The 18,914-nt window shown below is 48.1% G+C and overlaps 1 protein-coding gene across 4 annotated transcripts in view; it reads left to right on the forward strand.

Moving 5' to 3' along the window:
* The window catches only part of LOC128693582 (unconventional myosin-XVIIIa), a 269,739-nt gene extending 251,134 nt beyond the window's left edge, over nt 1-18,605 (forward strand). For 3 of the 4 annotated variants that reach the window (XM_053783376.2, XM_053783377.2, XM_053783378.2), the window contains exon 3: nt 18,322-18,605. In XM_053783376.2, coding sequence (XP_053639351.2) covers nt 18,322-18,513 — 192 coding nt within the window. In that variant the 3' untranslated portion in view covers nt 18,514-18,605. The remainder of the gene's footprint in view (nt 1-18,321) is intronic. The other variant, XM_053783375.2, reaches the window with a different exon arrangement.
* The last annotated feature ends 309 nt before the right edge of the window (nt 18,606-18,914 follow it).

Consider the following 18,914-nt stretch of genomic DNA (forward strand, 5'->3'; position numbering starts at 1 on the left):
AGATCTTTTTCCTTGAGTGAGGTTTGTAGTCTCTGGCCCCCTAGACTGTACTCCGTCTGCGGTCTTCTTTGCCCTTCCCCAATCTTCATGACTTTGCACTTGGTGGGATTGAACTCCAGGAGCCAATTGCTGGACCAAGTCTGCAGCCTGTCCAGATCCCTTTGTAGTTCTGCCTGGTCTTCGATCGAGTGAATTCTTCTCATCAACTTCACGTCATCTGCAAACAGGGACACCTCAGAGTCTATTCCTTCCGTCATGTCGTTCACAAATACCAGAAACAGCACGCGGTCCTAGGACTGACCCGTGTGGGACCCCGCTGGTCACAGGTGCCCACTCTGACACCTCTCCACGTACCATGACTCGCTGCTGTCTTCCTGACAAGTATTCCCTGATCCATTGTAGTGCCTTCCCTGTTATCCCTGCTTGGTCCTCCAGTTTTTGCACCAATCTCGTGTGTGTGTGTGTACTCACCTATTTGTACTCACCTATTTGTGGTTGCAGGGGTCGAGTCCTAGCTCCTGGCCCCGCCTCTTCACCGGTTGCTACTAGACCCTCTCTCTCCCCGCTCCATGAGCTTTATCAAACCTCGTCTTAAAACTGTGTATGGTTCCTGCCTCCACTACGTCATTTTCTAGGCTATTCCACTGCCTTACAACTCTATGACTGAAGAAATACTTCCTACTATCTCTCTGACTCATTTGTGTCTTCAACTTCCAATTGTGGCCTCTTGTTTCTGTGTCCCCTCCCTGGAACATCCTGTCCTTGTCCACCTTGTCTATTCCACGCAGTATTTTATATGTCGTTATCATGTCTCCCCTGACCCTCCTGTCCTCCAGTGTCGTCAGGCCGATTTCCCTTAATCTTTCTTCATAGGACATTCCCCTTAGCTCTGGAACTAACCTTGTTGCAAACCTTTGTACTTTCTCTAGTTTCTTGACGTGCTTTATCAAGTGCGGGTTCCAAACAGGTGCTGCATACTCCAGTATGGGCCTGACATACACGGTGTACAGTGTCTTGAATGATTCCTTACTAAGGTGTCGGAATGCTGTTCTCAGGTTTGCCAGGCGCCCATATGCTGCAGCAGTAATCTGATTGATGTGTGCTTCCGGAGACATGCTCGGTGTTATACTCACCCCAAGATCTTTCTCCTTGAGTGAGGTTTGCAGTCTTTGGCCACCTAGCCTATACTCTGTCTGTGGTCTTCTGTGCCCTTCCCCTATCTTCATGACTTTGCATTTGGCAGGATTAAATTCGAGAAGCCATTTGCTGGACCAGGTGTCCAGTCTGTCCAGGTCTCTTTGAAGTCCTGCCTGGTCCTCATCAGACTTAATTCTCCTCATTAACTTCACATCATCTGCAAACAGGGACACTTCTGAGTCTAACCCTTCCGTCATGTTCACATATACCAAAAATAGCACTGGTCCTAGGACCGACCCCTGTGGGACCCCGCTCGTCACAGGTGCCCACTGTGATACATCATTACGTACCATGACTCGTTGTTGCCTCCCTGTCAGGTATTCTCTGATCCATTGCAGTGCCCTTCCTGTTATATGCGCCTGATGCTCTAGCTTCTGCACTAATCTCTTGTGAGGAACTGTGTCAAAGGCCTTCTTGCAGTCCAAGAAGATGCAATCAACCCACCCCTCTCTCTCTTGTCTTACTTCTGTTATTTTATCATAAAACTCCAGAAGGTTTGTGACACAGGATTTGCCTTCCGTGAATCCGTGCTGGTTGGCATTTATACTCCTGTTCCGTTCCAGGTGCTCCACCACTCTCCTCCTGATAATCTTCTCCATAATTTTGCATACTATACACGTCAATGACACAGGTCTATAGTTTAGTGCCTCTTTTCTGTCTCCTTTTTTGAAAATGGGAACTACATTTGCCGTCTTCCATACCTCAGGTAGTTGCCCAGTTTCCAGGGATGTGTTGAAGATTGTGGTAAGTGGTACGCACAACATATCTGCTCCCTCTCTAAGGACCCATGGAGAGATGTTGTCCGGTCCCATTGCTTTTGAGGTATCGATGTCCCTTAGCAGTTTCTTCACCTCCTCCTCATCTGTATGTATGTCGTCCAACACTTGTTGGTGTATTCCTTGTTGGTGTCCCCATCTGGTCTGTCCCCCCAGAGTCCTTCCTGTCTCTACTGTAAATACTTCCTTAAATCTCGTGTTGAGCTCCTCACATACCTCTTGGTCGTTTCTTGTGAGTTCTCCACCTTCTTTCCTCAGCCTTATCACCTGGTCCTTGACTGTTGTCTTCCTCCTAATGTGGCTATACAGCAGTTTCGGGTCAGATTTGACTTTCGATGCTATGTCGTTTTCATACTGTCGTTGGGCCTCCCTCATCTGCGCATACTCGTTTCTGGCTCTTCTACTAATCTCCTTGTTTTCCTGGGTCCTATGCCTCCTGTACCTTTTCCATTCTCTGTTGCACTTAGTTTTTGCCTCCCTACACCTTCGGGTAAACCAAGGACTCGTTTTGGTCTTCCTATTATTTCTGTTTCCCTTGGGAACAAAACTTTCCTCTGCCTCCTTGCACTTTGTTGCCACATATTCCATCATCTCGTTTACTGATTTTCCTACCATTTCTCTGTCCCACTGAACCTCCTGCAGGAAGTTTCTCATACCTGTGTGTGTGTGTGTGTGTGTGTGTATGTGTGTGTGTGTGTCTGTGTGTGTGTGCATGTGTGTGTTTGTGTGTGCTCACCTAGTTGTACTCACCTAGTTGAGGTTGCGGGGGTCGAGTCCGAGCTCCTGGCCCCGCCTCTTCACTGATCGCTACTAGGTCACTCTCCCTGAGCCGTGAGCTTTATCATACCTCTGCTTAAAGCTATGTATGGATCCTACCTCCACTACATCGCTTCCCAAACTATTCCACTTACTGACTACTCTGTGGCTGAAGAAATACTTCCTAACATCCCTGTGATGTGTGTGTATGTGTGTATGTGTGTGTGTTGCTCGGCTAGACTCTACTTAGAATGTGACTGACAAAATAATTTCCTCGATAAGCTAACTTCTGACTCATAGAGAGGCAATATAACAGCTTGCTTGAACAGTAGGACGAACAGTACGCCAAACAGCAATATGCAGGAAGCAGCCGTGAACAACATGTCAGGCAAGGAAGGAGACCAAAAAATAAACCAAGTTTGGGACAATCAACAAGTCCTCCATACAAAGCAAAAAAAAAAAAAATCAAAACCCCTACAGGATAGGCACCTGAAGTCAGTACCTGACCAGCCGGGCTGTGGTTCGTACGTCGGTTTGCGTGCGGCCGGCAGTAGCAGCCTAGTTGATCATGCCCTAATCCACCGCGAGGACTGGTCATGGACCTGGCCGCGGGGGCGTTGACCCCCGGTACACACTCCAGGTATACGACAGTGCGTATATGCCAGAACAAGGCAGGAAATATAATAATCACATTTTTCTGAGGCGACTACACTATGTCAATTCCAGCAACCTCGCTAGTTAATATTCAATGCTCATGTTAATTGACTAACAGAAAAAATCTCTAAATTCTGAGAACTTCCGAGGTGCAATATACATAAAAGGTTTTACTCATCTTGGTTCGTGCCAGTGTGACGTGTTACTTCAAGATCTCTTCACAGTCTTTTGATAACTGATCTGTGTTTATATACGTGTAACTTGAGGCAACAACAATGTGCGTCATCCAAGGAAGCGTAAGACGTGTAATTGTGCCTACTTCCTGTAGGCGTCCATTACAGCATTCTTATGGGCATTAAAAAGTCCTTAGACATGGAAAACCGCAGAAAAACACGTGTTTGTTTTTTTCTTGAATTTGTTCGAATGTATTATTCATTCGGTCAGTTCATTGGTTCCTGGTAAGGTCTTCGGTGGTGGTTTATATACAAGGATAATGACATTCTTGTTTTAATTCTTAACTCATCTACTGCATCAGTTTATGATTTCAGCAGTTTGTGTACCTAGGCTGTCAGTATTACTCTCTCTCTGACTATTTACTCTGTTACATCTGTAAGCAGTATAGTTGTGTACAAGACATCCCTTGTATATGTGTCTGTGAAAGCTCCATACATTGTATTTGTTTCTGTAAGGACCTCACTTATATACTTTATTGCTTTACATTAACATTAAAATCCTCCCTTTCTCTTTTCCTTTTTAAATCTTGGATGTTACCAAAAATTAAGGAGTATTTACCATTAGAGTTGTTTGGATATTATGTAGCATTAGGTGGTGGGTTTGTACATCCCTGGTCTCTACTGCAGTGGTTGTTCTTGCAGGATCGATCCTGGTGTGTGAGCTGCGGTTTGTTGTGTTTCACTCTCATGTATCTCCAGTGTAGTGAAATTTAGACATTTGCTTGAGAATTTTGTATTACGTTTGTGGTAGGAACAAGGGAAGGTGGTGTTGTGGTAGGAACAAGGGAAGGTGGTGTTGTGGTAGGAACAAGGGAAGGTGGTGTTGTGGTAGGAACAAGGGAAGGTGGTGGTGTGGTAGGAACAAGGGAAGGTGGTGGTGTGGTAGGAACAAGGGAAGGTGGTGGTGTGGTAGGAACAAGGGAAGGTGGTGGTGTGGTAGGAACAAGGGAAGGTGGTGGTGTGGTAGGAACAAGGGAAGGTGGTGTTGTGGTAGGAACAAGGGAAGGTGGTGTTGTGGTAGGAACAAGGGAAGGTGGTGTTGTGGTAGGAACAAGGGAAGGTGGTGGTGTGGTAGGAACAAGGGAAGGTGGTGGTGTGGTAGGAACAAGGGAAGGTGGTGTTGTGGTAGGAACAAGGGAAGGTGGTGTTGTGGTAGGAACAAGGGAAGGTGGTGGTGTGGTAGGAACAAGGGAAGGTGGTGGTGTGGTAGGAACAAGGGAAGGTGGTGTTGTGGTAGGAACAAGGGAAGGTGGTGTTGTGGTAGGAACAAGGGAAGGTGGTGTTGTGGTAGGAACAAGGGAAGGTGGTGTTGTGGTAGGAACAAGGGAAGGTAGTGTTGTGGTAGGAACAAGGGAAGGTGGTGTTGTGGTAGGAACAAGGGAAGGTGGTGTTGTGGTAAGAACAAGGGAAGGGGATGGTGTGGTAGGAACAAGGGAAGGTAGTGTTGTGGTAGGAACAAGGGAAGGTGGTGTTGTGGTAGGAACAAGGGAAGGTGGTGGTGTGGTAGGTACAAGGGAAGGTGGTGGTGTGGCAGGAACAAGGGAAGGTGGTGGTGTGGTATGAACAAGGGAAGGTGGTGGTGTGGTAGGTACAAGGGAAGGTGGTGGTGTGGTAGGAACAAGGGAAGGTGGTGGTGTGGTAGGTACAAGGGAAGGTGGTGGTGTGGCAGGAACAAGGGAAGGTGGTGGTGTGGTATGAACAAGGGAAGGTGGTGGTGTGGTAGGTACAAGGGAAGGTGGTGGTGTGGTAGGAACAAGGGAAGGTGGTGGTGTGGTAGGTACAAGGGAAGGTGGTGTTGTGGCAGGAACAAGGGAAGGTGGTGGTGTGGTATGAACAAGGGAAGGTGGTGGTGTGGTAGGAACAAGGGAAGGTGGTGGTGTGGTAGGAACAAGGGAAGGTGGTGGTGTGGTAGGAACAAGGGAAGGTGGTGGTGTGGTAGGAACAAGGGAAGGTGGTGGTGTAGTATGAACAAGGGAAGGTGGTGGTGGTGGTGTGGTAGGAACAAGGGAAGGTGGTGGTGTGGTAGGTACAAGGGAAGGTGGTGGTGTGGCAGGAACAAGGGAAGGTGGTGGTGTGGTATGAACAAGGGAAGGTGGTGGTGTGGTAGGTACAAGGGAAGGTGGTGGTGTGGTAGGTACAAGGGAAGGTGGTGGTGTGGCAGGAACAAGGGAAGGTGGTGGTGTGGTAGGAACAAGGGAAGGTGGTGGTGTGGTAGGTTCAAGGGAAGGTGGTGGTGTGGTAGGAACAAGGGAAGGTGGTGGTGTGGTAGGAACAAGGGAAGGTGGTGGTGTGGTAGGAACAAGGGAAGGTGGTGGTGTGGTAGGAACAAGGGAAGGTGGTGGTGTGGTAGGAACAAGGGAAGGTGGTGTTGTGGTAGGAACAAGGGAAGGTGGTGGTGTGGTAGGTTCAAGGGAAGGTGGTGGTGTGGTAGGAACAAGGGAAGGTGGTGGTGTGGTAGGAACAAGGGAAGGTGGTGGTGTGGTAGGAACAAGGGAAGGTGGTGGTGTGGTAGGAACAAGGGAAGGTGGTGGTGTAGTATGAACAAGGGAAGGTGGTGGTGGTGGTGTGGTAGGAACAAGGAAGGTGGTGATGTGGTAGGAACAAGGAAGGTGGTGGTGGTGTGGTAGGAACAAGGAAGGTGGTGGCGTTGTGGTAGGAACAAGGAAGGTGGTGGTGTGGTAGGAACAAGGAAGGTGGTGGTGGTGTGATAGGAACAAGGAAGGTGGTGGTGTTGTGGTAGGAACAAGGAAGGTGGTGGCGTTGTGGTAGGAACAAGGGAAGGTGGTGGTGGTGTTGTAGGAACAAGGAAGGTGGTGGTGTTGTGGTAGGAACAAGGAAGGTGGTGGCGTTGTGGTAGGAACAAGGGAAGGTGGTGGTGGTGTGGTAGGAACAAGGAAGGTGGTGGCGTTGTGGTATGAACAAGGAAGGTGGTGGTGGTGTAGGAACAAGGAAGGTGTAGGAACAAGGAAGGTGGTGGTGTTGTGGTAGGAACAAGGAAGGTGGTGGTGGTGTGGTAGGAACAAGGAAGGTGGTGGTGTTGTGGTAGGAACAAGGAAGGTGGTGGCGTTGTGGTAGGAACAAGGGAAGGTGGTGGTGGTGTTGTAGGAACAAGGAAGGTGGTGGTGGTGTGGTAGGAACAAGGAAGGTGGTGTTGTGGTAGTGGTGTTGTGGTAGGAACAAGGAAGGTGGTGGTGTTGTAGGAACAAGGAAGGTGGTGGTGTTGTGGTAAGAACAAGGAAGGTGGTGGTGGTGTGGTAGGAACAAGGAAGGTGGTGGTGTTGTAGGAACAAGGAAGATGGTGGTGTGGTGGTGGGAACAAGGAAGGTGGTGGTGTGTGTAGGAACAAGGAAGGTGGTGTTGTTGTGGTAGGAACAAGGAAGGTGGTGGTGTTGTAGGAACAAGGAAGGTGGTGGTGTTGTGGTAGGAACAAGGAAGGTGGTGGTGTTGTGGTAGGAACAAGGAAGGTGGTGGTGTTGTGGTAGGAACAAGGAAGGTGGTGGTGTTGTAGGAACAAGGAAGATGGTGGTGTTGTGGTAGGAACAAGGAAGGTGGTGGTGTTGTAGGAACAAGGAAGGTGGTGGTGTTGTGGTAGGAACAAGGAAGGTGGTGGTGTTGTGGTAGGAACAAGGGAAGGTGGTGGTGGTGTTGTAGGAACAAGGAAGGTGGTGGTGTTGTAGGAACAAGGAAGGTGGTGGTGTTGTAGGAACAAGGAAGGTGGTGGTGGTGTTGTAGGAACAAGGAAGGTGGTGGTGGTGGTGTGGTAGGAACAAGGAAGGTGGTGGTGTTGTGGTAGGAACAAGGAAGGTGGTGGTGTGGTAGGAACAAGGAAGGTGGTGGTGTTGTGGTAGGAACAAGGAAGGTGGTGGTGTTGTGGTAGGAACAAGGAAGGTGGTGGTGTGGTAGGAACAAGGGAAGGTGGTGTTGTGGTAGGAACAAGGAAGGTGTTGGTGTTGTGGTAGGAACAAGGGAAGGTGGTGGTGTGGTAGGAACAAGGGAAGGTGGTGTTGTGGTAGGAACAAGGAAGGTGGTGGTGTTGTGGTAGGAACAAGGGAAGGTGGTGGTGTTGTGGTAGGAACAAGGAAGGTGGTGGTGTTGTGGTAGGAACAAGGAAGGTGGTGGTGTTGTGGTAGGAACAAGGAAGGTGGTGGTGTTGTGGTAGGAACAAGGAAGGTGGTGGTGTTGTGGTAGGAACAAGGAAGGTGGTGGTGTTGTGGTAGGAACAAGGAAGGTGGTGGTGTGGTAGGAACAAGGGAAGGTGGTGTTGTGGTAGGAACAAGGAAGGTGGTGGTGTGGTAGGAACAAGGAAAGTGGTGGTGTTGTGGTAGGAACAAGGAAGGTGGTGGTGTTGTGGTAGGAACAAGGAAGGTGGTGGTGTTGTGGTAGGAACAAGGAAGGTGGTGGTGGTGTGGTAGGAACAAGGAAGGTGGTGGTGTTGTGGTAGGAACAAGGAAGGTGGTGGTGTGGTAGGAACAAGGAAGGTGGTGGTGTTGTGGTAGGAACAAGGAAGGTGGTGGTGTTGTGGTAGGAACAAGGAAGGTTGTGGTGTGGTAGGAACAAGGGAAGGTGGTGTTGTGGTAGGAACAAGGAAGGTGTTGGTGTTGTGGTAGGAACAAGGGAAGGTGGTGGTGTGGTAGGAACAAGGGAAGATGGTGGTGTTGTGGTAGGAACAAGGAAGGTGGTGGTGGTGTGGTAGGAACAAGGGAAGATGGTGGTGTTGTGGTAGGAACAAGGAAGGTGGTGGTGTTGTGGTAGGAACAAGGAAGGTGGTGGTGGTGTGGTAGGAACAAGGAAGGTGGTGGTGTTGTGGTAGGAACAAGGAAGGTGGTGGTGTTGTGGTAGGAACAAGGAAGGTGGTGGTGTTGTGGTAGGAACAAGGAAGGTGGTGGTGTTGTGGTAGGAACAAGGAAGGTGGTGGTGGTGTGGTAGGAACAAGGAAGGTGGTGTTGTTGTGGTAGGAACAAGGAAGGTGGTGGTGTTGTGGTAGGAACAAGGAAGGTGGTGGTGTGGTAGGAACAAGGAAGGTGGTGTTGTGGTAGGAACAAGGAAGGTGGTGGTGTTGTGGTAGGAACAAGGAAGGTGGTGGTGTTGTGGTAGGAACAAGGAAGGTGGTGGTGTTGTGGTAGGAACAAGGAAGGTGGTGGTGTTGTGGTAGGAACAAGGAAGGTGGTGGTGGTGTGGTAGGAACAAGGAAGGTGGTGATGTGGTAGGAACAAGGAAGGTGGTGGTGTGGTGGTAGGAACAAGGAAGGTGGTGGTGTTGTGGTAGGATCAAGGGAAGGTGGTGGTGTTGTAGGAACAAGGAAGGTGGTGGTGTTGTGGTAGGAACAAGGAAGGTGGTGGTGTTATGGTAGGAACAAGGAAGGTGGTGGTGGTGTGGTAGGAACAAGGAAGGTGGTGGTGTTGTGGTAGGATCAAGGGAAGGTGGTGGTGTTGTGGTAGGAACAAGGAAGGTGGTGGTGTTGTGGTAGGAACAAGGAAGGTGGTGGTGTTATGGTAGGAACAAGGAAGGTGGTGGTGGTGTGGTAGGGACAAGGAAGGTGGTGGTGTTGTGGTAGGAACAAGGAAGGTGGTGGTGGTGTGGTAGGAACAAGGAAGGTGGTGGTGTTGTGGTAGGAACAAGGAAGGTGGTGGTGGTGTGGTAGGAACAAGGAAGGTGTTGGTGTTGTAGGAACAAGGAAGGTGGTGGTGTTGTGGTAGGAACAAGGAAGGTGGTGGTGTTATGGTAGGAACAAGGAAGGTGGTGGTGGTGTGGTAGGGACAAGGAAGGTGGTGGTGTTGTGGTAGGAACAAGGAAGGTGGTGGTGGTGTGGTAGGAACAAGGAAGGTGGTGGTGTTGTGGTAGGAACAAGGAAGGTGGTGGTGGTGTGGTAGGAACAAGGAAGGTGTTGGTGTTGTAGGAACAAGGAAGGTGGTGGTGTTGTGGTAGGAACAAGGAAGGTGGTGGTGGTGTGGTAGGAACAAGGAAGGTGTTGGTGTTGTAGGAACAAGGAAGGTGGTGGTGTTGTAGGAACAAGGAAGGTGGTGGTGTTGTAGGAACAAGGAAGGTGGTGGTGTTGTGGTAGGAACAAGGAAGGTGGTGGTGTGGTGGTAGGAACAAGGAAGGTGGTGGTGTTGTGGTAGGAACAAGGGAAGGTGGTGGTGTTGTAGGAACAAGGAAGGTGGTGGTGTTGTGGTAGGAACAAGGAAGGTGGTGGTGTTGTAGGAACAAGGAAGGTGGTGGTGTTGTAGGAACAAGGAAGGTGGTGGTGTTGTGGTAGGAACAAGGAAGGTGGTGGTGGTGTGGTAGGAACAAGGGAAGATGGTGGTGTTGTGGTAGGAACAAGGAAGGTGGTGGTGTTGTAGGAACAAGGAAGGTGGTGGTGTTGTAGGAACAAGGAAGGTGGTGGTGTTGTAGGAACAAGGAAGGTGGTGGTGTTGTGGTAGGAACAAGGAAGGTGGTGGTGTTGTGGTAGGAACAAGGAAGGTGGTGGTGTTGTAGGAACAAGGAAGGTGGTGGTGTTGTAGGAACAAGGAAGGTGGTGGTGTTGTGGTAGGAACAAGGAAGGTGGTGGTGTTGTGGTAGGAACAAGGAAGGTGGTGGTGTTGTAGGAACAAGGAAGGTGGTGGTGTTGTGGTAGGAACAAGGAAGGTGGTGGTGGTGTTGTAGGAACAAGGAAGGTGGTGGTGTTGTAGGAACAAGGAAGGTGGTGGTGTTGTGGTAGGAACAAGGAAGGTGGTGGTGTTGTGGTAGGAACAAGGAAGGTGGTGGTGTTGTAGGAACAAGGAAGGTGGTGGTGTTGTGGTAGGAACAAGGAAGATGGTGGTGTTGTGGTAGGAACAAGGAAGGTGGTGGTGGTGTGGTAGGAACAAGGAAGGTGGTGGTGTTGTGGTAGGAACAAGGAAGGTGGTGGTGTTGTGGTAGGAACAAGGAAGGTGGTGGTGTTGTGGTAGGAACAAGGAAGGTGGTGGTGGTGTGGTAGGAACAAGGAAGGTGGTGGTGTTGTGGTAGGAACAAGGAAGGTGGTGGTGGTGTTGTAGGAACAAGGAAGGTGGTGGTGTTGTGGTAGGAACAAGGAAGGTGGTGGTGTTGTGGTAGGAACAAGGAAGGTGGTGGTGGTGTGGTAGGAACAAGGAAGATGGTGGTGTTGTGGTAGGAACAAGGAAGGTGGTGGTGTTGTGGTAGGAACAAGGAAGATGGTGGTGTTGTGGTAGGAACAAGGAAGGTGGTGGTGTTGTGGTAGGAACAAGGAAGGTGGTGGTGTTGTGGTAGGAACAAGGAAGGTGGTGGTGGTGTTGTGGTAGGAACAAGGAAGGTGGTGGTGTTGTGGTAGGAACAAGGAAGGTGGTGGTGGTGTGGTAGGAACAAGGAAGATGGTGGTGTTGTGGTAGGAACAAGGAAGATGGTGGTGTTGTGGTAGGAACAAGGAAGGTGGTGGTGGTGTGGTAGGAACAAGGAAGGTGGTGGTGTTGTGGTAGGAACAAGGAAGGTGGTGGTGTTGTGGTAGGAACAAGGAAGGTGGTGGTGTTGTGGTAGGAACAAGGAAGGTGGTGGTGGTGTGGTAGGAACAAGGAAGGTGGTGGTGGTGTGGTAGGAACAAGGAAGGTGGTGGTGTTGTGGTAGGAACAAGGAAGGTGGTGGTGGTGTGGTAGGAACAAGGAAGGTGGTGGTGTTGTGGTAGGAACAAGGAAGGTGGTGGTGTTGTGGTAGGAACAAGGAAGGTGGTGGTGGTGTGGTAGGAACAAGGAAGGTGGTGGTGTTGTGGTAGGAACAAGGAAGATGGTGGTCTTGTGGTAGGAACAAGGAAGATGGTGGTGTTGTGGTAGGAACAAGGAAGATGGTGGTCTTGTGGTAGGAACAAGGAAGGTGGTGGTGTTGTGGTAGGAACAAGGAAGATGGTGGTGTTGTGGTAGGAACAAGGAAGATGGTGGTGGTGTGGTAGGAACAAGGAAGATGGTGGTGTGAAGGTGGTGGTGGTGTGGTAGGAACAAGGAAGGTGGTGGTGGTGTGGTAGGAACAAGGAAGGTGGTGGTGGTGTGGTAGGAACAAGGAAGGTGGTGGTGTTGTGGTAGGAACAAGGGAAGGTGGTCTTGTAGTTTTTTAGTTAAAAATTGAATGCATCACATTGTGCTGCCACTGTACTCTGTATGGTGTTTACACAGTGGGAACAAAGGTCACATTCCATCACACCGGACGGGAAACTCTTGTGGTGGAGACAGGAGTAAAGGACTTTAGGAAAAGGGGTCTCTAGGGGTCTATAAGCAGAGTAGGAAGTGGATGGGTGAGAGTACATACCTTTATATCTTTAACAGTATTTGTCAGTGTTCATATCACCGTTGGTCTCGTTTACAACCTTAGAATAGTATTCGGTGTTGACGATTGTTGCAGCAGGAGAGAAATCAAAGGTGGTTATGACAGAGATTGTTTACTTCCCGCACGGAACCAATAAAGCACTTAAACTACTGAGAACGACTTAAAGTACTGGGAATGTAATCTCTGGAGTGAAAGGGAGAGAGGCAGACAGACAGACACACACACACAGACACAAACCGAGACCGACCAACCAACCAACCAACCAACCGACCGACCGACCGACCGACCGACCGACCGACCGATATCAGCACATGGAGGATACTTGAAGGTAGAATAAGAGAAAACTGTATCAAAATCTGTTACCCACAGCTGTAAGAAATATTGCTGGAACAAGTGTAGAGGTTTTCAAGAGCAAACTGCATTACTAGTTCCGCCAAATGCCAAATCTTTGAAGAGTATATCGGCCAGCAGGCTGCCAGCAGAAGCAGCCTGGTGCACAAGGCAAGTACAACAAAAGTCTGGAATCAAGTCGGGCTGTGAGGGTTGAAATATTTCCAAAATCTGTCACAAGTATATACAGGTTATCCAGTCAACAGAAAAATCTGGCTCAGGCGGAGCCTGGAGGTATATCTCTTTAAACTGGTCACAGGTGTATTGTTACGCGTTTTATCTTAATGTTCACATTATAAACTCGGAGACAGAATACTGGGTGCATCTAAATTCTGGCACCTTATGTAGTTAGTGTCTCACACCATCCAGAGTTCAAGCAACTACAACAGTGTCAAACACACTGCCTAAAGTACAAGCAACTACAGTGTCAGACACACCCAGAGTGCAAGGAAGTACAATCGTGTCAGATACACTACCAAGAGTGCCAGGAACCACAACAGTGTCACACTACCCAGAGTGCATGGAACTACAACACTGTCAGAACCAGTTTCCTGCTAAAGCCAGCTCCCAAAGACCAGTTTGACCCAATACCCTGCCTGGTGTGGGAGAGGGCCGCAGGGGCCATGACCTCTGCTACCTTGTACAGAAAAACACCTGACCTGGACGTCTAGGAGGAACCATGGTCTCCAAACTCGAGACCTGGGCGTCAATTAAGAAGAACCATGGTCTAACACCTGAAATGGCTGTCTAAGAGGAACCATGCTCTCCTAATACCTGTATGCACACAAACACGAACTGTAACATACAATGAGTATTAAAATCTGGAAGTATGTGGGCATCAGACAGGTTTCTGGAGTTGGTAATGTACTCAGTTGTGTTCACAGGTGTCGAGTCACTGTTCTTGGTCTTCTTTACTGATTCTTGTCCTCTATGTCCTCTATGCAATAAAGATAGAATATTTTTATTACGTAAACTGGGTCAGTTCCATCGTATAGTGGCCGATCGTGATGGCTGTGTAGAACTACCGACTGCTAACACCAACATCCTTGTTGATCAGGTAGTCAGTAAAGAATTGTAATCTTAGGCCAGGCTACGAGTGTAGAAGAACCCTGGAACTGGTCACAGGTATTATCTTCCACTCACCATATGTAAGTTGTGGTCATTAGTGTAGATGTCAGGTGGGGTGGAGGGGGAGTAGGCTAAATAAAATAAAATAACATTTTATCTGGATCTTAACAGAGGAAGGGAGGGTTAGCCACCCAGGACAACCCAGTAGTTAGGGGACTGTCTTGTCTTACTTTCATTTATGATCCTTTTAATCTTGTCCACAAGGATGCGACCGACAACAGACAGTTAACATCCAGGTACCTATTTGCTAATAGATGAACAGAGGCAGCAGGTGTAAGGAAACATGTCCAATGTTTCACCCTTGACGGGGATCGATCCCGACCATCAGTATTTAATCTGAAGACGCTACCAACCAAGTCGGTTCAAAACTAGATACTGAGAAATAAACGGGAGAAGTCGTCGTCATTATGAAACAGTGACCATGACTTTGTGAAGAGTAGCCCCATTGCTCCTCTTCCTCCTTCCTTGATTCGCCGGTACGCTCCCGGCGCAGGGTTTTTCCAGATGGCGACCCGGCCTTGGCTCCCTGTCTAGGGAGTGTTGAGAGTCCTACGTCTCCCATGGGAGGAGGTACAGGTGCCTCCTCATCTTCTGGGACCAACTGTCCCCAGGCCTAGCCTCATTCCCCGCCCTCACGGGGCTCGTAGGGAGAAGCTAGGCCTCTGGTCTGCCATCTTCCCCGTCCCAGGAGGGCTCGTGGGAATGGCAGTCTTGTGAGCTGCAGGTGGTAGCAAGCTTTGGCTCTGGCACCTTCCCCGCCCTGGAAGGGCTCGTGAAGTGGTGTCTACTATATTTCCACTCCTCTTCCTTCTATAAGCCCATTGGTTACTAAACAAATCGATTATTTAGACTAAACTTGGGTGAAAAAAAGAGGAAAAATATACGTGGGGTACCATGGTTTAGACTGCTCTCCAGGACTGTTGTTATGGAGGTTCCTGGTGTTGACTCAGAAGGAAATTTTGTGTGTAGTATACAAATACTATATGAAAGTATAACTGGGTAAAGCAACAAGGAGGTAGGAGTTCACTGTTAAAAGAAAACACACACAGCCAGTGGAAATATTACAAGTGGAAGGAATAGTGACATAGGACTATTTTTAGAGCGTACATTACTTTTCTGTGTTAATGATTCCAAATGGAAGAAATTACGCTAGTGAATCTTGTACATTGCATCACAGTTACATATATATATATATATATATATATATATATATATATATATATATATATATATATATATATATATATATATATATATATATATATATATTCAACACACCGGCCATATCCCACCGAGGTAGGGTGGCCCAAGAAGAAAGACAAAAGTTTATCTTTGTAAATTTAGTAATGTATACAGCATCACACTGTCTCACTGACTCCCTCTCCCAGTATCACACTGTCCCACTGACTCCCTCTCCTAACATCACACTGTCCCACTGACTCCCTCTCCTACCATCACACTGTCCCACTGACTCCCTCTCCTACCATCACACTGTCCCACTGACTCCCTCTCCTACCATCACACTGTCCCACTGACTCCCTCTCCTACCATCACACTGTCCCACTGACTCCCTCTCCTACCATCACACTGTCCCACTGACTCCCTCTCCTACCATCACACTGTCCCACTGACTCCCTCTCCCAGTATCACACTGTCCCACTGACTCCCTCTCCTACCATCACACTGTCCCACTGACTCCCTCTCCTACCATCACACTGTCCCACTGACTCCCTCTCCTACCATCACACTGTCCCACTGACTCCCTCTCCTACCATCACACTGTCCCACTGACTCCCTCTCCTACCATCACACTGTCCCACTGACTCCCTCTCCTACCATCACACTGTCCCACTGACTCCCTCTCCTACCATCACACTGTCCCACTGACTCCCTCTCCTACCATTACAATGTCCCACTGACTCCCTCTCCTACCATTACACTGTCCCACTGACTCCCTCTCCTACCATCACACTGCCCCACTGACTCCCTCTCCTACCATCACACTGTCCCACTGACTCCCTCTCCTACCATTACACTGTCCCACTGACTCCCTCTCCTACCATTACACTGTCCCACTGACTCCCTCTCCTACCATTACACTGTCCCACTGACTCCCTCTCCTACCATTACACTGTCCCACTGACTCCCTCTCCTACCATTACACTGTCCCACTGACTCCCTCTCCTACCATCACACTGTCCCACTGACTCCCTCTCCTACCATTACACTGTCCCACTGACTCCCTCTCCTACCATTACACTGTCCCACTGACTCCCTCTCCCAGTATCACACTGTCCCACTGACTCCCTCTCCTACCATCACACTGTCCCACTGACTCCCTCTCCTACCATCACACTGTCCCACTGACTCCCTCTCCTACCATCACACTGTCCCACTGACTCCCTCTCCTACCATCACACTGTCCCACTGACTCCCTCTCCCAGTATCACACTGTCCCACTGACTCCCTCTCCTACCATCACACTGTCCCACTGACTCCCTCTCCTACCATCACACTGTCCCACTGACTCCCTCTCCTACCATCACACTGTCCCACTGACTCCCTCTCCTACCATCACACTGTCCCACTGACTCCCTCTCCTACCATCACACTGTCCCACTGACTCCCTCTCCCAGTATCACACTGTCCCACTGACTCCCTCTCCTACCATCACACTGTCCCACTGACTCCCTCTCCTACCATCACACTGTCCCACTGACTCCCTCTCCTACCATCACACTGTCCCACTGACTCCCTCTCCTACCATCACACTGTCCCACTGACTCCCTCTCCTACCATCACACTGTCCCACTGACTCCCTCTCCTACCATCACACTGTCCCACTGACTCCCTCTCCTAACATCACTTTTCTTTTACCTACAGTCTCCCCCTAGAATTTTTTGTTTTTGTCATCCCCATATTATCCTGTGAACGTTCATTGTACTGTTAGATCTTCTCTTACTCCTTCCCCTCCTCTGTGTTTAAACTAATAAAAGTGAGACAAGTCTTGCCAGTGAACCCGTGTGTAAATCAGTCTTGCACAATCTGGCTTGACCTTTCACACCGACCTTAGTTGATTTTGTATTGGAAACTTAAGAACATGTATGCGTGGTTAGGGTGCAGACAAAAGTGTTCAAGTGTGAGTGTGATGACCAGTGTACAAGAGTATGATCATAAGATCATAAAAAAGAAGGAGCACTGCAGCAGACCTACTGGCCCACGCGAGGCAGGTCTAGGTCACACCCACCCACACCCTTTCATGCATTTATCTAACCTATTTTTAAAACTGCATATTGTTTTAGCTTCAGTGATGCTACTAGGGAGTTTGTTCCACTCATCCACAACTCGATTACCAAACCAGTGCTTTCCTATATCTTTTCTGAATCTAAATTTTTCAAACTTGAAACCATTGCTACGAGTCCTGTCTTAGATAGTTATTTTTAGCACGTTATTTACACCTCGTTCACATCCCCCTAATTGTACGCCTTTCTAGAGAGTGCAGACTCAGGGACCCTCAGTCTATCCTGGTAGGAAAGATTTCTGATACATGGGATCAACTTTGTCATCCTTTGTAGGTTTTCAAGCGAATTTATATCCATTCTTTAATACGGCGACCAAAACTGTGCAGCATAATCTAAATGAGACTAACCAACGAGATATAAAATTGAAGAATAACTTGCGGACTCCTGTTATACTTCTTGATATGAAGCCAAGAATTCTATTCACTTAATTTGGTTAGTTTGGTAGGTTATTACTATATAATGTACCACCAGTGTTAGTTAGTTTGGTAGGTTAATACTATATAATGTACCACCAGTGTTGGTTAGTTTGGTAGGTTATTCCTATATAATGTACCACCAGTGTTAGTTAGTTTGGTAGGTTATTACTATAATGTACCACCAGTGTTAGTTTGGTAGGTTAATACTATATAATGTACCACCAGTGTTAGTTAGTTTGGTAGGTTATTACTATAATGTACCACCAGTGTTACTTAGTTTGGTAGGTTATTACTATAATGTACCACCAGTGCTGGTGGCCTGGTGGTTAACGCTCTCGCTTCACACGGTGAGGGCCTGGGTTCGATTCCCAGCCAGAGTAGAAACATTGGACGTGTTTCTTTCCACCTGTTGTCTATGTTCCCCATCAGTAAAATGGGTACCTGGGTGTTAGTCGACTGGTGTGGGTCGCATCCTGGGACACTGACCTAAGGAGGCCTGGTCACAGACCGGGCCGCGGGGGCGTTGACCCCCGGAACTCTCTCCAGATAAACTCCAGATATATAATGTACCACCAGTGTTGGTTAGTTTGGTAGGTTATTACTATATAATGTACCACCAGTGTTGGTTAGTTTGGTAGGTTAATACTATATAATGTACCACCAGTGTTGGTTAGTTTGGTAGGTTAATACTATATAATGTACCACCAGTGTTGGTTAGTTTGGTAGGTTAATACTATATAATGTACCACCAGTGTTGGTTAGTTTGGTAGGTTAATACTATATAATGTACCACCAGTGTTGGTTAGTTTGGTAGGTTAATACTATATAATGTACCACCAGTGTTGGTTAGTTTGGTAGGTTAATACTATATAATGTACCACCAGTGTTGGTTAGTTTGGTAGGTTAATACTATATAATGTACCACCAGTGTTGGTTTAATCCATATGGACTGTCCAGGGATCATTCAGGCAGCATGTCACATGTACACCAATAATCCTCTAAAATAGGGATTCAAGTTAACACTCAGTGTATATACACTGACACACATACACTCGACGCACTTTATATACACTGTTGTCAGTATGTGTGTATAATGCATGTATTTATGCAATAATATAAACGTCTACCTGAATAAATTATTATTATTACTTTTAACAGCATTTATTTCGTGTTGTTGCAGGTTCAACCAGTGGCAGAGTTGGTGGAGTTGTCAGTGCGTCAGTCTGTGGACGGACGGGAGGTCACTCTCAACCAGGACCAGATTCAGAGTGGCACCCTCAAGAGGTCGCCCTCTAAGCGTCTCCTGCACCAAGTGGTGAGTACTAACCTATACACACTCGCCAACCTTCAGGGATCCCACCTTTTCCACTGAGCTGTCACCAGTGTATTTCCCTGCTGACAGACACAATTCAACCACCAGTCAGTTTCTCTTCAGTGGTGGTCATCTTTCACCCGGGGACTCTGTGGACATTTATCACCATTTCCACCATCAGTTTTTCACTCCCTCGTCTCATTTTCACTTCTGACATCGGGTTTAAATCTGGAATCGTTTATTTGAATAGGAATGGGTTGGCATGATTATAGAATGCCTACCTTGAACCAGTAGGCCTAGACACGAAAATTTGGAATATTTTATTAAGAGCCATTTCTTATTAAATGTTTTTCCTGCTAGAGGCATTTATCAACCCAGAAGTTACCTAATATGAGCCAGTTGGCTTTCTGCAGTGCGCCTCTCCTTGTGTTGTCATGTTTGTAAGATACTTGTATCAGTAA

Source organism: Cherax quadricarinatus, chromosome 57 (assembly GCF_038502225.1).
Source record: "Cherax quadricarinatus isolate ZL_2023a chromosome 57, ASM3850222v1, whole genome shotgun sequence".
NCBI lineage: Eukaryota > Metazoa > Arthropoda > Malacostraca > Decapoda > Parastacidae > Cherax > Cherax quadricarinatus.